Raw genomic sequence first — 19,971 nt, 5'->3', positions numbered from 1 at the left:
GTAGCTAAGTGCAAGAGTGCTTGCCAGCCAGGTACCAGTGGCTCACGCCTGTAATCCTAGCTACTCAGGAGGCTGAGATCTGAGGATTGCTGTTCAAAGCCAGCCTGTGCAGGAAAATCTGTGAGACTCTTATCTCAATTAACCACCAGAAAACCAGAAGTGGCACTGTGGCTCAAAGTGGTAGAATACTAGTTTTGAGTGAAGGAGTTTAGGGAAAGTGCATAGGCCCTGAGTTCAAGCCCTATGACAGACTAAAAGAAAAAAAAGAGTGCTTGCCTATCATGTTGAAGGCCCAGGGTTCAATCCCCAGTACTGCAGAAAAAAAGGGGGCTCTGATATAGCTCAAGCAGAAGAATGCTTGCCTAAAAAGCATGAGCACAAGCCCTAGTACTATAACAATAAAAAAGAATAGGAGGGTTGAGAGAGAAAAAAAGCTGGGAGAAAATGAGGGAGGAGGTGACTGTTCAAAAAGAAATGTATTCATTATCTGACATATGTAACTGTAAACCCTCTGTACATCACCTTTATAATAAAAAAGAATATCAAAATTTAAACATAATAGAATAAAATAAAAAGAAACACATATGAATAGGTTGAAAGGGTAGATATTGAAAAGATACAAATATTACTATAATCAGGACATTTTGGGTAATCTATCTAAACAATTATAGCTTTAGCTATACAATTAAAAAAATTTTTTTTTTAAAAAAAAGAACAACCAAAAGAAGAATACTCAGGAGATATTAATCTTACCAGATACGTTACACAAATCGATATAATTTCCCCTCTCCTCCCCCAAGAGCTCTGCTATGAACCTGCAGCAGCAATTCTTCAGCTCTGTCTCCTCCTGACAAATGTCAGATAGATGGTTATGGGAAAGATGGGTCTGTCAGATGCACCACCTAGGAAAGAAAACAAAACAGAGCAAAGACAAAGACAAAAGATATTGAAAAAGCTGACATCCATGAAGGTAAGGCCCATACTGACTTCTGAGATGTTAACTGCTGACATAGCTATAGACTTACAAGTGAGACTAGTTGGTGCTAAAGGTGGACTATTGTGTTTTAGGCTAGGGGAATGGCTCCAGTTGTAGAGTGCCTACCTAGCAAATGGGAGGCCCTGAGTTTAAAACCAAGTACTACCAAAAAGGGAAAGAAAAAGATAAATGCAAAGATGCCTCATAGAACTCTTAGAGAGATACAAATCAAGACCACGAGACACCACTGTGCAACTCATTAGAATTAGTATTATTAAAAAAATCAGAAGCCTGGTGCTGGTGGCTCATGCCTGTAATCCTAGCTACTCAGGAATCTGAGATCTGAGGATCACGGTTCAAAGCCAGTCTGGGCAGGAAAGTCCGTGACACTCTTATCTCCAATAAACCACTAGAAAACCGGAAGTGGCACTGTGGCTCAAGCAGTAGAGCACTTGCTTTGAGCTGAAGAGTGCAGGGACAGCACCCAAGCCCAGAGTTCAAGCCTCTCGACAGACAAAAAAATAAAACTAAAAAATCAGAAAAGGTATTGGTGAGGATATGGAATAACTGGAATTTCTCCACAGGCAAAGTAAAATGATGGTACTGCCATGAAAAATGGTGGGATGTTTTCTCAAAAGATTACAAATAGAGCCAGGTGCTCTAAAAAGCCACAAGTGGCTCAAATGAGTTCTAGCCTTGAGCAAAAAAAAAAGCTTAGGGACAGTACCCAGGCCCTGAGTTAAAGCCCCACTACTGGTATACACACATACATACAAAAGTAAGTAATACTTCAATAGTTTATGAATAATTGCTGTACCCAGGTGCTGCTGGCTTATAATCATAGCTACTTAGGGGTCTGAGGTCTGAGGATGGCAGCTTCAAGCCAACCCAGACTGGAAAGTCTGTGGGACTCTTAGCTCCAAATAACCACTAAAAAGCCAGAAGTGGATTTGTGGCTCAAGTGGTAGAATACTAGCCTTGAGCAGCTCCTGGGCCATGAGTTCAAGCCTTAAGATCAGCACACACACACACACACACACACACACACACACACACACACGAATAATAGCTATCATTTAGTGATGAGCTACTATACATCAGACACTGGACTGAGGAAAGAGACATGACTCAGTACATTGAATTTTCAGAGCAGCTCTCTGAGTTTAGTACTTTTTACAACAAGGGAAAACCAGTGTACAGTGTTAACAATTTGGTAACTCTCATTTCTACCCGCATGACTCAGCAAACGATTTCTCACTTGTAAATGGGACTAACATACTAAAAATAATACAGACCTTGTAAATTATGTGTGCAAGAAACTGGAGGCATGGTAGCACACCAGCCATGAGCAGAAAAGCAAAGTGAGAAGTGAGGCCCTGAGTGCAAGCCCCATTACTGGCAACACCAAAAAAATGATATGTGAAGATTAAATAAAACAGCAGTAAACTGATACTGTTTGATGTTAGATATTAGAGACACGATGGTGGGCTTAAAAGGGGCTATCTCCATAGAGAGTTGAGGGTCCTCAATTCCATTTTTTCTTTTTTTTGTCTTGTCACATTTTCTGTGATCTTCAATGTGTCTGGAAAGCTTCTGGCTTGCCTACGTACAATTTAAAAAAAAAACAAACAACAGAAAAGGGGCCCCATGTCTTCCCACAGTCTGTCCAGACTCCTAAGGCCAAATGGAGATATAAACTAGCCAGTTGAAAGGAACCTATGAGCATGAATAAATGTGCTGCTGTATGGTGGATCGTGAAAAGCTCAAAAATGTCTTACAGGCCTCTCTCTTTCCTTCCCTCTCCCTCCCTACACTTCTCTTTCCCTCCCTCCCTTTCCCTCCCTCCCTCTCCCTTCCTACCCCGCTCTCTCCCCTTCTCTTTCTCCCTCTCCCTCTCCTTCTCCTCCCCCCTCTCTCTCAGCCACTCTCCCTCCCCCTCTTTTGGTCCTGGGGCTTGAACTCAGAGCCTGGGTGCTGTCCCTGAGCTTTTGTTCTCAGGGTTAGTACTCTACCATTTGAGTCACAGATCCAGTTCTAGTTTTCTGATGATTAATTGGAGATAAGAGTCTCACAGACTTTCCTGCATGTTCTGGCTTTGAACTGTGATCTTCATATCTCAGTCTCCTTATTAACTAGGACTATAGGCATGAACCACCAGTGCCCCTGGCCTCCCAGAGCTTTATTTTGCTCAAGGCTAACACTCTACCACTTGAGCTACTTCTGTAATTTTTTTTTTGTCAGCTGTGGGGCTTGAACTCTGGCCCTGGGCACTGTCCCTCAGCTCTTCAGCTCAGAGTTAGTGCTCTACCAGTTGAGCCATAGTGCTACTTCCAGTTTTCTGAGTTGTTTATTGGAGATAAGGGTCTCATGGATGTTCCTGCCTGGGCTGACTTTGAACCGTGATCTTCAGATCTCAGCCAACTAGGATTACAGGCATGAGCCACCAGTGCCCATCTGTAATTTTTTTTGTAGTGGTTAATTGTAGGTAAGAATTTCATAAGCCAAGCACCGGTGGCTCACGCCTATAATCCTAGCTACTCAGGAGGCTGAGATCTGAGGATCATGGTTCAAAGCCAGACTGGGCAGGAAAGTCTGAGACTCTTATCTCCAATGAACTGCCAGAAAATGGGAAGTGGCACTGTGGCTCAAGTGGTAGAGCACTCGCCTTGAGCTAAAGAGCATAGGGACAGCGCCCAGGCCCAGAGTTCAAGCCCCATGACCCACCAAAAAAAAAATTTCATAGGTGTTCCTCACCAGGCTGGCTTCAAACAGCAATCCTCAGATCTCAGCTTCCTCAGTAGCTAAGATTACAGGTGTGAACCACTGGAACCCAGTGTTTTACATTTTTGTTTTTACATTTGTTTGGAATGGCACATATTAATACATATGTGGCAGTATTTGGAATCTAGCTTTCAACAGTTGTTGTTTAAAAATTAGGTTCAGTCAATAGACAAAGAATTATTTGGAGAATAAAGGAAAGAGTGACATTGTTCAAAAGGCTCATTACCTGAATCATGTCATGGTAACCCCTCTGTATATACCTTTACAATAAAAAAGAATTATTTGTGCCCTTGGAGATTATTAAAATGAATCAAGGTAAACAAAACCATCAATTTTTAAATAGTACTGCAAATTGTGTATGTGTAGAGATATCCTAGGTTAAATTATTCTGTCTTAAATAACATGAGATAATCAATCTTTAAAATTAAAAGCTTTGAGTAGTTGATGCAATCCACAATTGCTATTCCCCCAAAGAAGTTATTATTATTGTTATTATTATTTACAATTTTGGAGGTTCCAGTTCCTAATAATTGCCCATATTACTTTTGGGCCAATGGCAAGGCAGGAGCACATGAAAGAGCAGTATTGCTTACCTTATCATGAACCAGGGAGCCAAAAAGAGTAAGAAAGTCACTGGGGCTTTATAATCCCCTTCAAGGGCATAACCCCCTACCCCAATAACCTAAAGATATCCCATTAGGCCCCATCTTTTAAAGGTTCTACTACTGCTAAATCATGTTATTTTGGGGATAAATCTTTTTTTTTTGTTGTTGTTGTTGTTGGTCATGGGGCTTGAACTCTGGGTCTCAGCTCTTCAGCTCAAGGCTAGTGCTCTGCCACTTGTGCCACAGAGCCACTTCTGGTTTTCTAGTGATTAATTGGAGATAAGAGTATCCTGGCCTTTCCTGCCTGGGCTGGCTTTGAACTGCAATCCTCAGATCTCAGCCTCCTGAGTAGCTAGGATTACAGGTGTGAGCCACTGGCTCCCGGCTTGGGGATAAATCTTTTAAATATATGGGGAACTTATAGTTTTTTGGGGGCCAGTTTTGGGGCTTGAACTCAGGGCTTGGTGGCCGTCCCTGAGCTCTTTTATCTCAAGGCTAGTGCTCTACCACTTTGAGCCACAGCTCTACTTCTGGTTTTTGAATAGTTAATTGGAGATAAGAGTCTCACAGACTTTCCTGCCTGGGCTGGTTTCGAACCAAGGTCCTCAGATCTCAGCCTCCTGAGTAGCTAGGATTACAGGCATGAAGCCACCCACACCTGGCTAAGTTTTTTTTTTTCACCTATTTCTTGTTGTATTTTTCTTGTCTCAATATCACTGTGTTCCTGTTTCTACTTATTTCTTCATAGCATATAACCAACTTAATTATACTGAACTTGATTTACTTAAAATGTTATTTTTAATCAGCAGAGAGAGAAATATTTAGGGGGGGGGGAGAGATCTGGTGCTGAGGACTTAATCGTAAGCCTTGCTAAGCACATTCTATACCACTGGGCTATATTATCAGCCAAATTATAAGTAAATAAAGCATAGTCACACTTCTAAAGTGAAAACAAAATGTAGACACCCATACCTTAAAAATGGAGGCAGATCAGACCAGATGTTATATTCTACCATAGGGTTTTGGCTAAATGGGTGAGAATTTTGGAACAAACATAGTTTCACATTTGAATTAGTTATACTACTTACTGGATGGATGACAGTGCACATTTTACCTCATCTATAAAATGAAGGCATTAATAGAAGCTACCTCAGGGTTAGGTTTTTTTTTTTTGTTGTTGTTGTTGTTGGGCCTGAACTCTGGGCCTGGACATTATCCCTTAGATCTTTAGCTCAAGGCTAGCGCTATACCACTTGAGCCACAGTGACACTTCCAGCTTTTTCTGCTTATGTGGTGCTCAGGAATCAAACCCAGGGTCTCATGCATGCAACGTAAGCATCTACCACTGAGCCACCTTCTCAGCCCCAGTTTTTTTTTGTTTTGTTTTGGTGCTAAGGCTTGAACTCAGGGATTGGGTGCTGTTCCTGAGCTTTTTGCTTATGCCTAGTGCTCTACCACTTTGAGCCACAGCTCCACTTCAGTTTTTCAGATGGTTAATTGGAGATAAGAGTCTCAAATAGCTGGGCGTTGGTGGTTCATGCCTGTAATACTAGCTACACAGGAGGCTGAGATCTTAGAATTTCAATTCAAAGCCAGCCCAGGCAGGAAAGTCTATGAGACTCTTATCTCCAATTAGCCACCAGAGAACCAGAAGTGGCGGTGTGGCTCAAAGTGTTAGAATATTAACCTTGAGCAAAGGGACAGTGCCCAAGCCTTAAGTCCAAGCTCTAGGACTGGCACAAATGAAAAAGAAAAAGTAGAAGGTTAAGGACAACTCTAAGAGGTCTCTGGTCTACATGTGCACATGACTTTCATCTTACCCATTTTTAATGAGGTTTAGGAGAATAGCAGCAAAATTATAAATATTGTCTAAAGTAGTGTAGACATGTGTGTAAATCTTGTCTGGGTCTTGTTATTTGTGTGATTTTGTTTAAATTACTCAAGTTCTTCATTCTTCATGTTTTTAAGCACTTAAATGCAGTAAATGTATTTACTGCATATAAATAAAAAACAAATGTATTTGTTTTTTAGATTTACTGTAACAAAATTGTACAAAACAGTTTTGTGCACAGTATTTGGTTCATACATGTTCTTGTAAAAATTCTATAAATTAATGAGAATTCCAGTCTTATTTGCTTAATTTTGTTCCAGTGGCCTAGTGTCTTGAAAACTGTTTTTGGAAAGTATAAATAAGTTGATATACGTTGTCTCTTATATGGCAAAATAAAAATTTAAGGTAGATTGTTGATGTAGTTTAAGGACTTTAGGAAGTATAACAACATGGAAGAAAGCCTTTGAGATGAGTAGGAATATATCAGATTCAGGGGACAGAAGCTAGTTCTGCCTAAACTGAGATACTTAAAAAGAAATGGCTAAAAAGCAAAGCAAAGTCTTCTTTCCTCTTTTTGGTGGTACTGGGGTTTGAACTTGGCACTCTACCAATTGATCCATGTTCCCAATTTCAAATTATCCTTCTTGATCATGTATCCTTCTTAATCATGAATCAGATTAATAAATATATTTTGGGATAGGAACAATAAAGAAGTAGAAAATTACATTTACAGCTATGTCATATGGTAACAGAGACCAACTTTCCATAGAATGCCAAGTGAAATTGCAACTCAGTTCATATATGACATGACACGAAGGAATTTCCTGCTTTAAGTTGTTGATTCCCTTGGAGAATATCCTTGAATTATCTGGAAAGGAAGCTAGTTTCTAGTTGCTATCACTAATTCAGCCTCATTCAGCAATAATTCTGAGACATATATTCCATAGACAGCTTTGGAGAATAGGGGAGTGAACATAATATACAATTTTGCTACAATGAGAAAAGATGTCATCTTCAGGGATTGGCAGCAACTGAGATTTTCAAAATATAAGAAAGAAAACTACCAAAACTGCCAAAGAAAAATAGTGGCTATATGTTGAGGCTCTGCACAGAGGTAAATTGCTTGAGTTTGCAAACTTACTCCCCAACTAATTTATTTGACATTGAGTAAACTCTTTGATTTCTCTGATCTTTAATTTTCTCATTTGTAAGATGAAAACTACTATTTTGCTATGACATAGAAATAAGTAAAATACTTTGTATACATCTCTATTTTAGTGCCTCATTCATTGAGTAAAGCCTCAATAAATCTTATTCACTATGATTATTAGTATTTTGCATCTTCACATTTTAAAAAGCATATGTTCAGCTGGGCGCCAGTGGCTCATGCCTGTAATTCTAGCAACTCAGGAGGCTGAGATCTGAGGATTGCGGTTCAAAGCCAGAGTGGGCAACAATGTCCTGGAGACTCTTATCTCCAATTAATCACTAGAAAACTGGAAGTGGTGCTGAGGCTCAAGTGGTAGAGCTCTAGCCTTAAGCTGAATGAAGAACTGAGGGACACCGCCCAGGCCCAGAGTTCAAGCCCCATGACTGACAAAAAAACAAACAGAACAAAAAGCATATGATCGTTTGATGTTTGCATCTTTGCTGAAATTGCTAAAGTTGTAGCATCAGAAACCAATGCATCATAAACTTACCTGGCATTAAAATTTCTAGTTTGTTCATTTGCTTCTTGGAGATACTTTTTTTTTAAGCTTATTTTTATAGAAACATAAAAATAGAAAAAATAGTGCAATTCATCCCAGAAGTAGTTAATGTGGCATTTCCTCAAAACTCAAACAAATTCAAAATATGTATGATCTGGCAATTCCACTTCTGGGTATATTCTGAGAAGAATTAGAAGAATGGTCTTGATGCTAATAGCATTATACCTTGATGCTAATAGCATTATTTACAATAGACAAAAAATAGAAACAATGTGAGCATCCATCCACAAATGCATATATGAACAAAACATGGCATACAGTCAATGAAAGATTATTCAACCTATAAAAGTCAGAAATTCTTATATATGTACCACATAGATAAACCTTAAGGACACTATGTTAAGTGAAATAAGATAGTCATAAAAATAGAAATATTATGTGATCCTCCTATGTAAGAAAATATTATAGTCTAGGTGCTGATGGCTCACACTTATAATCCTTGCTACTCAGGAGGCTGAGATTTGAGGATTGGAGTTTGAATCTAGCACAAACTGGAAAGTCCTTGATACTCTTATCTCCAATTAATCACCCAAATGCTAGAAGTAGAGCTGTGGCTCAAGTGCTAAAGTGCTAGCCTTGAGCCAACAAAGCTTAGGGACTAGGCCCAAGCCCTGAGTTTAAGCCTCAGGAATTGTACACACAGGGAGTAAAAGAAAGAAAGAAGGAAAGAAAAGAAGGAAAGAAGGACAGAAGGAAAGAAGAAAGGAAGGAAGAAAGAAAATGGAATGATGGTTACCAAGGACTGGGGAAAGAGAATAGAGAATTATTGTGTAATAGGCAGTTTAAGTTTTCCAAACTAAAAAGAAGATAGAGGGTTGGGAAGGTGGCTCAGCGGTAGAGTGCTTGACTTGCATGCATGAGACTCTGGGTTCGATCCCTCAGCATCACATAAGCAGAAAAAACTAGAGCACTAGCCTTGAGCTGAAGAGCTGAGGAACAGTGTCCAGGCCCAGAGTTCAGGCCCCATGACAGACAAAAAAAAAAGATAGAAATTACTAAAATTGGAAATGAAATGAACATTACTGACTCTAAATAAAAAGGGTTATTACAAAAACTACATATCAATACATTAGACACCTAGAAAAATAAGCAATTTAAACACATGAAACTTATCATGAGTGAATCACAAATAGAAAACCTAAATGGATTTGTGAGATTGAAACAGTGGTATAAAAGCTTCAAACAAAATAAGCCCAAGAGCAAATAGCTTTTCTTGTGTATTGTACCAAACATTTAGTGGTAAATTCTACTGAAGATTTAAAGAATTAGGGAAAATCTTCAAGAAGATTAAGGAGGTCAAGTGCTGGTAGCTCACACATATAATACTAGCTACTCAGGAGGCTGAGATCTGAGGATTGTGGTTTAAAGCCAGCCCAAGCAGGAAAGGTCATGAGACTCATTTCTAGTTAACTACCAGAAAACTGGCAGTGGAACTGTGGCTCAAAATGGTAGAGTGCTAGCTTTGAGCAAAAGAACTCAGGGGTAGTGTCTAGGCCTTGAATTCAAGCCCCATGACCAGAAAAAAAAGAAAGATTGAGGAGGGAACCCTTACTTATTCTGTAAAGTCAGGATTACATAGATACCAAAAGACAAAGACACCAGAGGAAAGAAAAGTACAGGCCAATATCCTTCAAGAATATCAAAGTCAAAAATCATCAAAAGAATACTAGCAAATATAATTAAAAAAAAGCTTTAGGATGATTGAACATTATGATCCAATGGCATCAATTCCTAGAGTGCAAGGATGATTCAACATACAAAAATCAATGAATATAATAAACCATATTAACAGACCGAAGGAAAAATATTCACATGGCTGTACACCTATTGGTGCAGAAACATCATTTGACAAAATCCAATACTCTTTATACAATTCCAACAAACTATGAATAGAAACAAATTTATTAATCTATTAAAAACTTTAAAGAAAGCTCCATAGGAATGTTATATTCAATAGTCAAAACTTCAAGACTTTTCTTAAAATCAGGATAACTTTTGCCTATTTTTAATCACTGTGATCAATATAGCATTGAAAGGCCTAGCTAGTGTAGTTAGGCAAATTAAAATAAAAGGGACATATATAATTAGAAAGGAAGAAGTACTATGATTTTAAACCATAGTAATACATAGTAGCCATAAATAATTCAGAAAACTAAGATAATAAATGGATTTAGCAAAACATTAGAACATAAATCAACATAAAATCAGTTGTATTTCTAGACACTACCAAAGAATCATTCAAAAAGAATATTAAGATAAAATTGTTTACAATGGCATCAAAAAGAATGAAACGTGTAGGAAAAAATGTAAGCATCTATTAATTTTGGCACTGAAAACTACAAAACATAAAAAAGACAACAAAACCAAAAGAAATTTTACATTCATAAGTTAGAATACCAACTATTAAGATGACACTAGTATTAGAAGTTGAATTATGTCCCCCTGACCCACCAAAAAATATCTTCATATTCTAACTTACATTTATGATAGTGACATTATTTGGAGGCACAATATTTGTAGATACATATTTACTATTCTTTGTCAAAAATCTTGAGAAAAATTTTTTTGATTTGAGTGGTTTTAGGTTTTAGAATATACATTAGGCATCCCTAATCTAGAAAACTAAAATTCAAAATATGAAACTTTTTGAGTTTCATTGCTTTAAAAGTTTCAGGTTTTGGGGGTTGGGAAGGTGGCTCAGTGATAGAGTGCTTCCCTTGTATGCATGAGCCCCTAGGTTCGATTCCTCAGCACCACATAAGCAGAAAAATCTGGAAGTGGCACTGTGGCTCAAGTGGTAGAGCTGAGGGACACCACCCAGGCCCAGAGTTCAGGCCCCATGACTGACTAAAAAAAAAAAAAAGTTTCAGGTTTTGGTCTGGGAATGTGGCATAGTGGTAGAGTATTTGCCTAGTATGAATGAAGTCCTGGGTTCAATTCCTCAATACCATATAAGCAGAAAAAGCCAAGTGGCTCAAGTGGTAGAGTGCTAGCCTTGAGCAAAAGAAGCTCAGGGACAGTGCCCAGGCCCTGAGTTCAGGCCCCAGGACTGGCAAAAAAAGCTTCAGAGTTGAAGCATGTTGGATTTGGTGCTTTCAACTTTCAACTTATATAGTCCAGTTAAATTGAAGTCATACTTGATTAGAGCTGTTCTTGTAAGAAGAGTCAAATTGAGCCAAGTGCACATCATGAGACTAAGGAGGCTGACCTGGACTATGTGTCTTTTTTTGTTTTTGACAGTTGTGGGACTTGAACTCAGGATCTGGGTGCTGTCCCTGAGCTCTTTTGCTCAAGGCTAGTACGTGGCCACTTTGAGCCACAACACCAGTTTTCTGGTGGTTAACTGGAGATAAGAATCTCATGGACTTTCCTGCCCAGGCTGGTTTTGAACCACGATCCTCAGATCTCAGCCTCTTGAGTAGATAGGATTATAGGTATGAGCCACCAGTGACTAGCTGGACTATGTGTCTTGTTATGATCTTGTCTCCCTACTCAACAAGAAGGAAGAAGGATGGAAGAAGAAGAAGAAGTAGAAAATGTGATGAAGAAGAACAAGGAGGAATAGTCAGGTGAAGAGAAGAGGAAAAAGGAAAAGATATAAATACTAAAGTTAAATTTAGGATAGAAATAGGGCCTTAAACTTTGACTTCAAATTTGGCAGCGGATTTTTTAGACATAATGCTAAAAGCATAAGCAACACAGAAAAAATAGATAAAAGGGGCTTCATCAAAATGTGATTTTTTTTGCCTCACTAGACACTAACTCTCTAGAGAGTGAAAAGCTAATCAAGGGGGAAATAATGACCCATGGCATGACAAAAAATTAATGTTCAGAATATATAAAGACTGCCTATGATTCAATAATGAAAGGATAAGCATCTGATTATAATTTGGCCAGGGGCTGGGAAGGTGGCTCAGTGGTAGAGCGTTTGCCTTGCATGCCTGAGGCCCTGGGTTCGATTCCCCAGCACCACATAAGCAAAAAAAAAAAAAAAAAGAAAAAAGAAAAAAGCCAGAAGTAATGCTATGGCTCAAGTGGTAGAGCGCTGCCTTGAGCTGAAGAGCTGAGGGACAGCGCCCAGGCCCAGAGTTCAGGCCCCACGACCGGACCTAAAAAAATATAATGTGGCCAAAAGACTCAGACATTTATTCAAAAGACAGAAATTCAAATGGTCAATAAGCTAATAAAAAGATGCTCAACATCACTAGTCAAGAGAGAAATGTAAATCAGAGCCATATGAAATATGAAACCACTTCTGTCAGAATGTCTAAAATACACCCATTAGAATAAACACAAATATGTAAATAAGATGTGTTGATATGTACTTGGGGACATGGCAGCACTAGCCATGAGCGAAAAAGCCAACCAAGAGCACAGGGCTTTGAGTTCAAAGTCCAGTACTGGTGTGTGTGCGCGTACACACACACACACACACGAAGTGTTGATAAAGGTGTTGAGAAGTTGTAATGCTCATTCGTTGCTGGTGGGAATATGAAATGGGCAACTACTGTGGAACATTTGGTGGTTTCTGAAAACATAACATATGGAGAAGCTATGTGATCTAGAAATTCTACTCCTAGGTATAGGCCAAAGAATGAACAGCATGGACTCAGTGAGATAACTGTATGCTCATGTTCGCCAGAATTATTCACCATGGCTAACAGGTCAAAACAATCTAAGTGACCATTCATAAATAAAAGGCAAATATGACACAGAAGACATATATGAGAAAGAACAAAGTGGATAAATAGCACAACATGGATGAGTGTTGAAAACACACAAAGTAAAAGAAGACAGAGCTGGGCACCAGTGGCTCACATCTGTAATCTTAGCTACTCAGGAGACTGAGATATGAGGATCTTGGTTCAAAACTAGCCTGGGCAGGAAAGTCCATGAGACTCTTATCTCGAATTAACCACCAGAAAACTGGAAGTGGTGCTGTGGCTCAAGTGGTAGAGTGCTTGCCTTGAGCTGAAGAACTCAGGGATAGCGCTCAGGCCCAGAGTTCAAGTCCCATGACCACCACAACCACCACCACCACCACCAACAACAACAAAAAGAAGACAGACACAAAGTCCACTGCATTTTAGTGTCTCAGGGCTTTTGTAAAAAGTACTAACTGGTTGTCTTACAGCAATACAGATTTATTGCCTCACAGTTTTGATGTCCAATATCTGATATCAAGATATCAGCAGGGCCATGCTGTCTTTGAAGTTACCAGAGTAGGATATGTTCTAGGCCTATTACTTGGTTGTGGGTAACCTCAGGTGTCTTTTGGCTTGTTGATGGCAATCTTCTCCCAACACCTCTTCACACCATCTTCCCTCTGTGAACAGCTGTTTCTGACCAAATTTCCTCTTATAATGACATCAGTCATAATGTGTTAGGGCCCACCCTAGTGACCTCACTTTAACTTGATTACTTCTCTGTTTCCAGCTAAGTTGCATTTTGATGTATGTGATGAATGCTAGAGATGTGTCTATCTATTAAAGTGACAATTTTATCACAATTTAAAAATGGATTCATTTCCGTAGAAAGACTAGAGAAAGTTATCAAGAACACTGATGCAGGGAGTACTTGACTCAGTTTTATGGGGACCAGATAAGCCCATTTGTAGAATATTTGCAGATAAAGGAACAAGCAAAAGTGGAACAAATGGAGACCCCCACCCAGGGCAGAATGTGCCATTCTGAAGGCAGAAGCATAGCTTACAAGGTCTTGGAGGAGACGATGTCAACTGTGACTCATTCTGGTCAAGCGCTGTCTTGGAGATGCCATGTGAGAAACCTAGAATGAGAAACAAGCAAAGAAAGCTTTTGTTATTGCAGATGATATCACTAACACAAGAAAATCCACAGACAAATTCTTAGAAGTGAAGGAAGGAAGAATAGCAAAGGTTTGTCTCTCAAGAAGTGGTGCAAGGTGTGGTGGGGGTAGAGCGAGGAAGAGACATATATTTAGGTGTCAGAACTGATTATGATGCAATAATCAGTAAAACAATTCCACTTAGTTACTCTGCTCTCCTCCACCCTCCCAACCCATTGCTGCCGCTGCCGCTGCCGCTGCCGCTTCTGCTTCTTCTTCTTCTTCTTTCTTCTTTCTTCTTCTTCTTCTTCTTCTTCTTCTTCTTCTTCTTCTTCTTCTTCTTCTTCTTCTTCTTCTTCTTCTTCTTCTTCTTCTTCTTCTTCTTCTTCTTCTTCTTCTTCTTCTTCTTCTTTCTTCTTCTTCTTCTCCTTCTTCTCCTTCTTCTCCTTCTTCTCCTTCTTCTCCTTCTTCTTCTTCTTCCTTCTTCCTCTTCTTCCTTCTTCTTCCTCCTCCTCCTCTCCCCCTCCCCGCCTCCTCCCCCCCTCTTCCTCCTCCCCCTCCTCCTCCCTCCTCCTCCTCCCCCTTCTCTTCTTCCTCCTCCTCCTCCTCCTCCTCCTGCTCCTCCTCCTGCTCCTCCTCTCTTCATATCTTTATCTCAGCATTAGAACACCATTGAAATGGGCACTTTCTCCATCTGTGCCAGTCAATTAATTTTTTTAAAAAATTGTTATTATAAAAGTGCTATACAGGGGGCTGGGAAGGTGGCTCAGTGGTAGAGTGCTTGCCTTGCATGCTTGAGGCTCTGGGTTTGATTCCTCAGCACCACATAAGCAAAAAGAAAAAAAGCCAGAAGTGGCGCTGTGGCTCAAGTGGTAGAGTGCTAGCCTTGAGCTGAAGAGCTGAGGGACAGCGCCCAGGCCCAGAGTTCAGGCCCACGATCGGACCCCCCCCCCCAAAAAAAAAGTCATATACAGAAGGGTTACAGTTACATAAGTCAGGTAAAGAGTAAATTTCTTTTTAGTATGTCACCCCTTCACTTGCACTCTTCACAGGAGGATTTTAACCTTCAGCTTTCTCTGCCTAACCTTCACAATGAGTCCTATACAGATACTGTGGAGGAGGTCACATTGAAGGTGGTCTGGGTGGAATGAGAAAGTGAGTCAAGGTCAGGAAATGGGCCAGATGGAGCACAGATATAAAAAAAACACAATCAAACAAGGGCTCAAGCCATTCTTAACCTTGCAAAAATTAAACCAACATGCAAGAAAGAAACAGCTCATCAGCCAATCAATGGGTTCTACAAAACAGGGAACAGCCATGTTGGCCTAACCAAGACAGTCAAGGTCCTATGTTCAAGTCCTAATGTTAGTGCTCACATGTGCGTGTGTGCGTGTGTGCTCCTGCCCACGCAGGCACCCGCACACATACACACACATAGCCAACCAAACACAAAAGTCCACTCCTGACCCTAATCTGCACACTGCTGTGCCTTGCCTGTCAATTTTGTGAATAACAAAGCCTAAGTTTGATCCATAAATGGTGGTCACTATCAGAGGGCTCATTGAGGTTTTTCTTTTAGTTTTCTGTAGGAGGCACTATCTGTTCAGGGAATGTCATTGCCATGCTTTAAGTTGCACTGCTGGTACCCTTCCCCATGGGTCAATTGTATTTTTCCTAAAATCTATAGAATCTTCTCCTAAAATCTGTAGGATTTTTTGCTACAAGCTACCTGACCAATATTATTTTGTTATAGCAACCCAAATGGAGGGAAACAGTTCTGTATTAGTTTCTAGGGACCCAGAAACAGGGTGCCATAGACTGGGTGGCTTAAAGAATGGAAATGAATCAACTCAAAAGTGGTGGTGGCCAGAAGTCTAAAATCAAGTCATCAGCATCTAAAGGAATGGTTTGTTCCAGCTTCTCTCTTGAGTTGGAGATGATAGCCATCCCTTTACATCACTTCTTTTTTCTGTACCTGTCTCTTTCTGAGCCCCAATTCCCACTAGGCCATATAACACTGGATCAAGACCCATAACCTCTCTAGTCTTATTACCTCCTTCAAGGCCCTGTCTCCAAATAGGAGATCAGAGCATTGGTGATCAGAGGTTCTATATATGAATTTTGGTAGTGGTGATGATACAGTTTAGTCTACAATATGGTCAGTGTGGCTGCCTAGTGGACCCTAAGGGCTGGGAAGGGATGGCTCTGATTCTTTAGTGCTTCTTTTTGTTATTGTTGGTTGTAGGGCTTGAACTCAGGACCCCTGGGTGCTGTTCCTGAGCTTTCTTTGCTCAAGGCTAGTGTTCTACCACTTTGAGCCAAAGTACTACTACTTCTGGTTTTCTGGTGGTTCATCAGAGATAAGAGTCTCATGGACTTTCCTGCACAGATCTCAGCCTCCTGAGGAGCTAGGATTACAGGCATGACCCACCAAGTGCTTTGTTTTTTTGAAGCCCATTGCTCCAGTTTGCTCTAGGAGGGAAAGGAGGCTAGTTAAATGCGCTGCTGGAGTTTGGAGGAGGTAAACATATCACACTCCTGAGAACCTCCCTCTCCAATTTTCTGTTGTACAAAGCAGGTGTTTTTATTATTCTGAGGGCATGTCCTATTCTCAGTTTGTCAGCCACTTCAGTTTCTGTAGGGCTCAGAGTCCTTAGGGAGAAGTTGAGGTTACATTCCCTTGGGGACTCCAAGCCTACCAGTAAATTTCTTAGGCTCTGGCCAGTAAGCTTCCAGCAGGTGCTTCCTCCCTGGACAAGGACACACACACACACACACACACACACACACACACACACACACACACACACACAGAGCTGCCACCAATCTGTTCCCTGCAACTGAGGCTGCAAACCCAAGGAACTGCAGGGTGCAGTGAGCAGGAACCAGGGCAGCATTGGTCCCTCCTCCCAGAGCAGGAAAGAGAATGCTACCCTTTCTCCAGGGCCACAGGAGCAGTGGCTGTGGGAGGAAGAGTGCTGCAGATCCCATACCATGTCCCTGACTCCTGTCCTACTCATGTTATTGGCCCACTGCACAGGTAAGTGAGGGAATTTTTGGGGGGCCCAACACCTCATGCTTCTTTTCTTGCTTTGACTCTCTCTCAAGGACCTTGCTTTGGTGTTTCTAGGTGGTGATCCTCAGCTCATGCTGCATCAGCCACCATTTGCCTCTTCTCCCCTTGGAACCACGATCCATCTCACCTGCACCCTGAGCAGCGACTATAACATTGGTGTTTACAGAATCTACTGGTACCAGCAGAGGCCAGGACACCCACCACGGTTCTTGCTGCAATATTTCTCACACTCAGACAAGTTCCAGGGCCCTCAAACTCCATCTCGTTTCTCTGGATCCAAAGATGTGTCTAGGAACCGAGCTTACCTGAGCATCTCTGAGCTACAGCCTGAGGACGAGGCTATGTATTATTGTGCTATTGGGACCAAGAGCTTGGAGAAGCAGAATGATATTGAGAGAGAGAGAAGGGATGAAAAGGAGGAGTATGCTGGTTCAGGGTTCCAGGCGGCCCAGGATATGCATAGCTTAAACTAAAGGCTGTGGGTCACTCAGAGGCTGATGTGGAGAGAAGGGTGGAACTTAGAGTTGCACAGAGCAGAGGAGATGGGGGCATTCAGCTTCTTGTCATACAGTGTTGTTGTAAAGTGTTGGAATCTGGATTATGGAATTAAAGCTGTTTGTGCCTTCAGAAGATTTTGTTTTTGTTTTTGTCTGTCGTGGGGCTTGAATTTGGGGCCTGGGCACTGTCCCAGAGTCCTTTTGGTCGAGGCTAGCACTTTACCAGTTGGAGTCACTTCTCAGTTTTCTCATTAATTGGAGATGAGTGTCACAGACTTTACTACTTGGGCTGGTCTTGAACTGTGATCCTAGGACCTCAAACTCCTGAGAAGCCAGGATTACAGGCGTGAGCCACCAGTGCCTGGCTTTTTTTCTTTCTTTCTTTCTTTTTTTTCTGAGTTTGGTCTGCCTGGTGTACTATCTCATGGGACAAATCTAAAATACAGGAGAGGCAAACGTTCCAGGAAATGGTGTAGCTGAGCTTCTACAGACAGCATAGAAAAGTCTTCATTGGTCCTCTAGGAACATGTGTCACATGATATGCGAAAGGCAGATTGCCTTTGTTGGTACTAGTGACATTGTGGGCTGGATAACTCTTTGTTGTGGGGCTGTCTGTGTATTGTAGCATGTGGAACAGAATTCCTGACTTTTGCCCAGCAGAAGTCAGAACACAACAAATGCTTCCCCCATTTGTTTTTTTTTTTTGGGTCGGGTCGTGGGGCCTGAACTCTGGGCCTAGACGCTGTCCCTCAGCTCTTCAGCTCAAGGCTAGCGCTCTACCACTTGAGCCACAGCGCCACTTCCGGCTTTTTTTTTTCTGCTTATGTGGTGCTGAGGAATAGAACCCAGGGCCTCATGCATGCAAGGCAAGCGCTCTACCACTGAGCCACCTTCCCAGCCCCTGCTTCCCCCATTTGTGATAACTCCAAATGTCTCTAGATATTGTCAAATGTCCCCCACAGTGGTAAAGTCAGTTCTCAGAATATACTTTTTGTGTCTTAATAATTCTATTGTTTAATTCATATTTATGTTTGTAATTATCATAGTCTGATAGTGGGTATAATATATAACTATAACTAATTTTCACTGTAATTTTGATTGTGTGTGTGTGTGTGTGTGTGTGTGTGTGTGTGTGTGTGTGTACACCCAGTTGGGGGCTTGGACTCAGAGTCTGGGCATTGTCTCTTAGCTTTTTTTGTTCAAGGTTAATACTCTACCACCTGAGCCACAACTCCACTTTTGGCTTTTTGCTGGTTAATGGGAGATAAGAGTCTCACAGACTTTCCTGCCTAGGCTGGCTTTGAACTTTGATCCTCAGATCTCAGCTTCCTGATTAGCTAGAATTACAGGTATAAGCCAACAACACTAAGTTTGTTGATTGCATCCTTATTTTTCCTGGACCCAGCCTTGCCTATACTTTTCCTTTCTCAGTCTTGACTCTCTTCCCTGTTATAAGGCATGTGGGTAAGCTACATCTGTGGTTTCCAATCTTCCAGTGGCTATATTAGAAAAAAATCCAGATATGGTGGCACGTGCCTATAGTACCAGCTAACTTGGGAGGCTGAAGAGGGAGGATTGCTTGAGTCCTTAAGTGAGATCCCTATCTAAAATAAAGTATGAATAGGTGAAATGATTTCTCTCTCTTCTTTAACTCTTTTTTTTTTTTTGTTGTTGTTCATGGGGCTTGAACTCAGGGCCTAGGTGCTGTCCATGAGCTTTTTTGCTCAAGGCTAGCATTCTGCCACTTTGGGCCACAGCACCACTTCTGGTTTTCCGGTAGTTAATTGGAGATAAAAGCCTTATGGGTTTTCTAGCCTGGGATGGCTTCAAACCTTGATCCTGAGATCCCAGCTTCCTGAGTAGCTAGGATTACTGGCATGAGACACTGGCACCTGGCAGGCGAAATGATTTCTAATGTTGTATTTTTATCACTGGAATGATAGGATCATTTCTGTCATAAATCAATATAAAAAGGTATGAGGTTGTTTACACCTTATTTTTGGTAGTCTTTGAAATCCAGTATATAATTTATGTTTGTGACTCATCTTAGTTCAGACTAGCTGCACCAAGTAAGCAAAAGTTCCCTATGGCTTGTGAAAATACAGCACAGACTGGAGGAATAAAATTGAGATTTCTTCTCACTGCAAAGCCCTTAGAAGCTGGCTCAGATTCTCTTATTTTTTGTATATCTCTTCATGTCCATTTTGCATATCCCTCCATGGCCATTGTGGCCACAGTAAGCCAATATTGCAATGGGTCAAGCACTTGATTTGCTATGTTGTTTCAAAGTTTTGTTCATGCTCAGGGCTCCACAATGATGACAATTCTCCCTCCTTGAGCAAAATTTTCCTGTCCTTTTCATGTAGTTATTCCTTTTCTCCACTATACAGTCTGTTTTCCTAGCCAGATTTAGTACCTATCTACTTATCATACAGCTCCATTTTATTTAGTAAGACTGCAAACTCCCAATGGGCAGGATGTGTTTTGTGTATGTGAAATACTAGGTAGTAAGAAAGCTGATTGGATAAATGAATAAGTAAATGGCTAATTGAGTGACTTCTTCAGTTCCAAAGGATCTGCTATCCTGGGATCTAAATAGATGGTGAGGGTGGTTATGATTCCCTAAAGCAG

At 40.9% G+C, this 19,971-nt stretch overlaps 1 protein-coding gene across 1 annotated transcript in view; it reads left to right on the top strand.

The window, feature by feature from the left end:
* Vpreb1 (V-set pre-B cell surrogate light chain 1) overlaps positions 1-17,470 on the top strand; it is a 35,186-nt gene extending 17,716 nt beyond the window's left edge. Inside the window, exons 2-3 of the mRNA XM_042666316.1 lie at positions 16,712-16,807; positions 16,898-17,470. Of these exons, the coding sequence (XP_042522250.1) occupies positions 16,762-16,807; positions 16,898-17,316 (465 nt within the window). The 5' untranslated portion in view covers positions 16,712-16,761 and the 3' untranslated portion in view covers positions 17,317-17,470. The remainder of the gene's footprint in view (positions 1-16,711; positions 16,808-16,897) is intronic.
* The last annotated feature ends 2,501 nt before the right edge of the window (positions 17,471-19,971 follow it).

The sequence above is a fragment of the Dipodomys spectabilis genome, unplaced genomic scaffold (genome assembly GCF_019054845.1).
Source record: "Dipodomys spectabilis isolate Male_0828 unplaced genomic scaffold, ASM1905484v1 ptg000363l, whole genome shotgun sequence".
Taxonomy (NCBI): Eukaryota; Metazoa; Chordata; class Mammalia; order Rodentia; family Heteromyidae; genus Dipodomys; species Dipodomys spectabilis.
The sequence above is the reverse complement of the archived record's forward strand: the minus strand, read 5'-3'. Positions and strand labels throughout refer to the sequence as shown.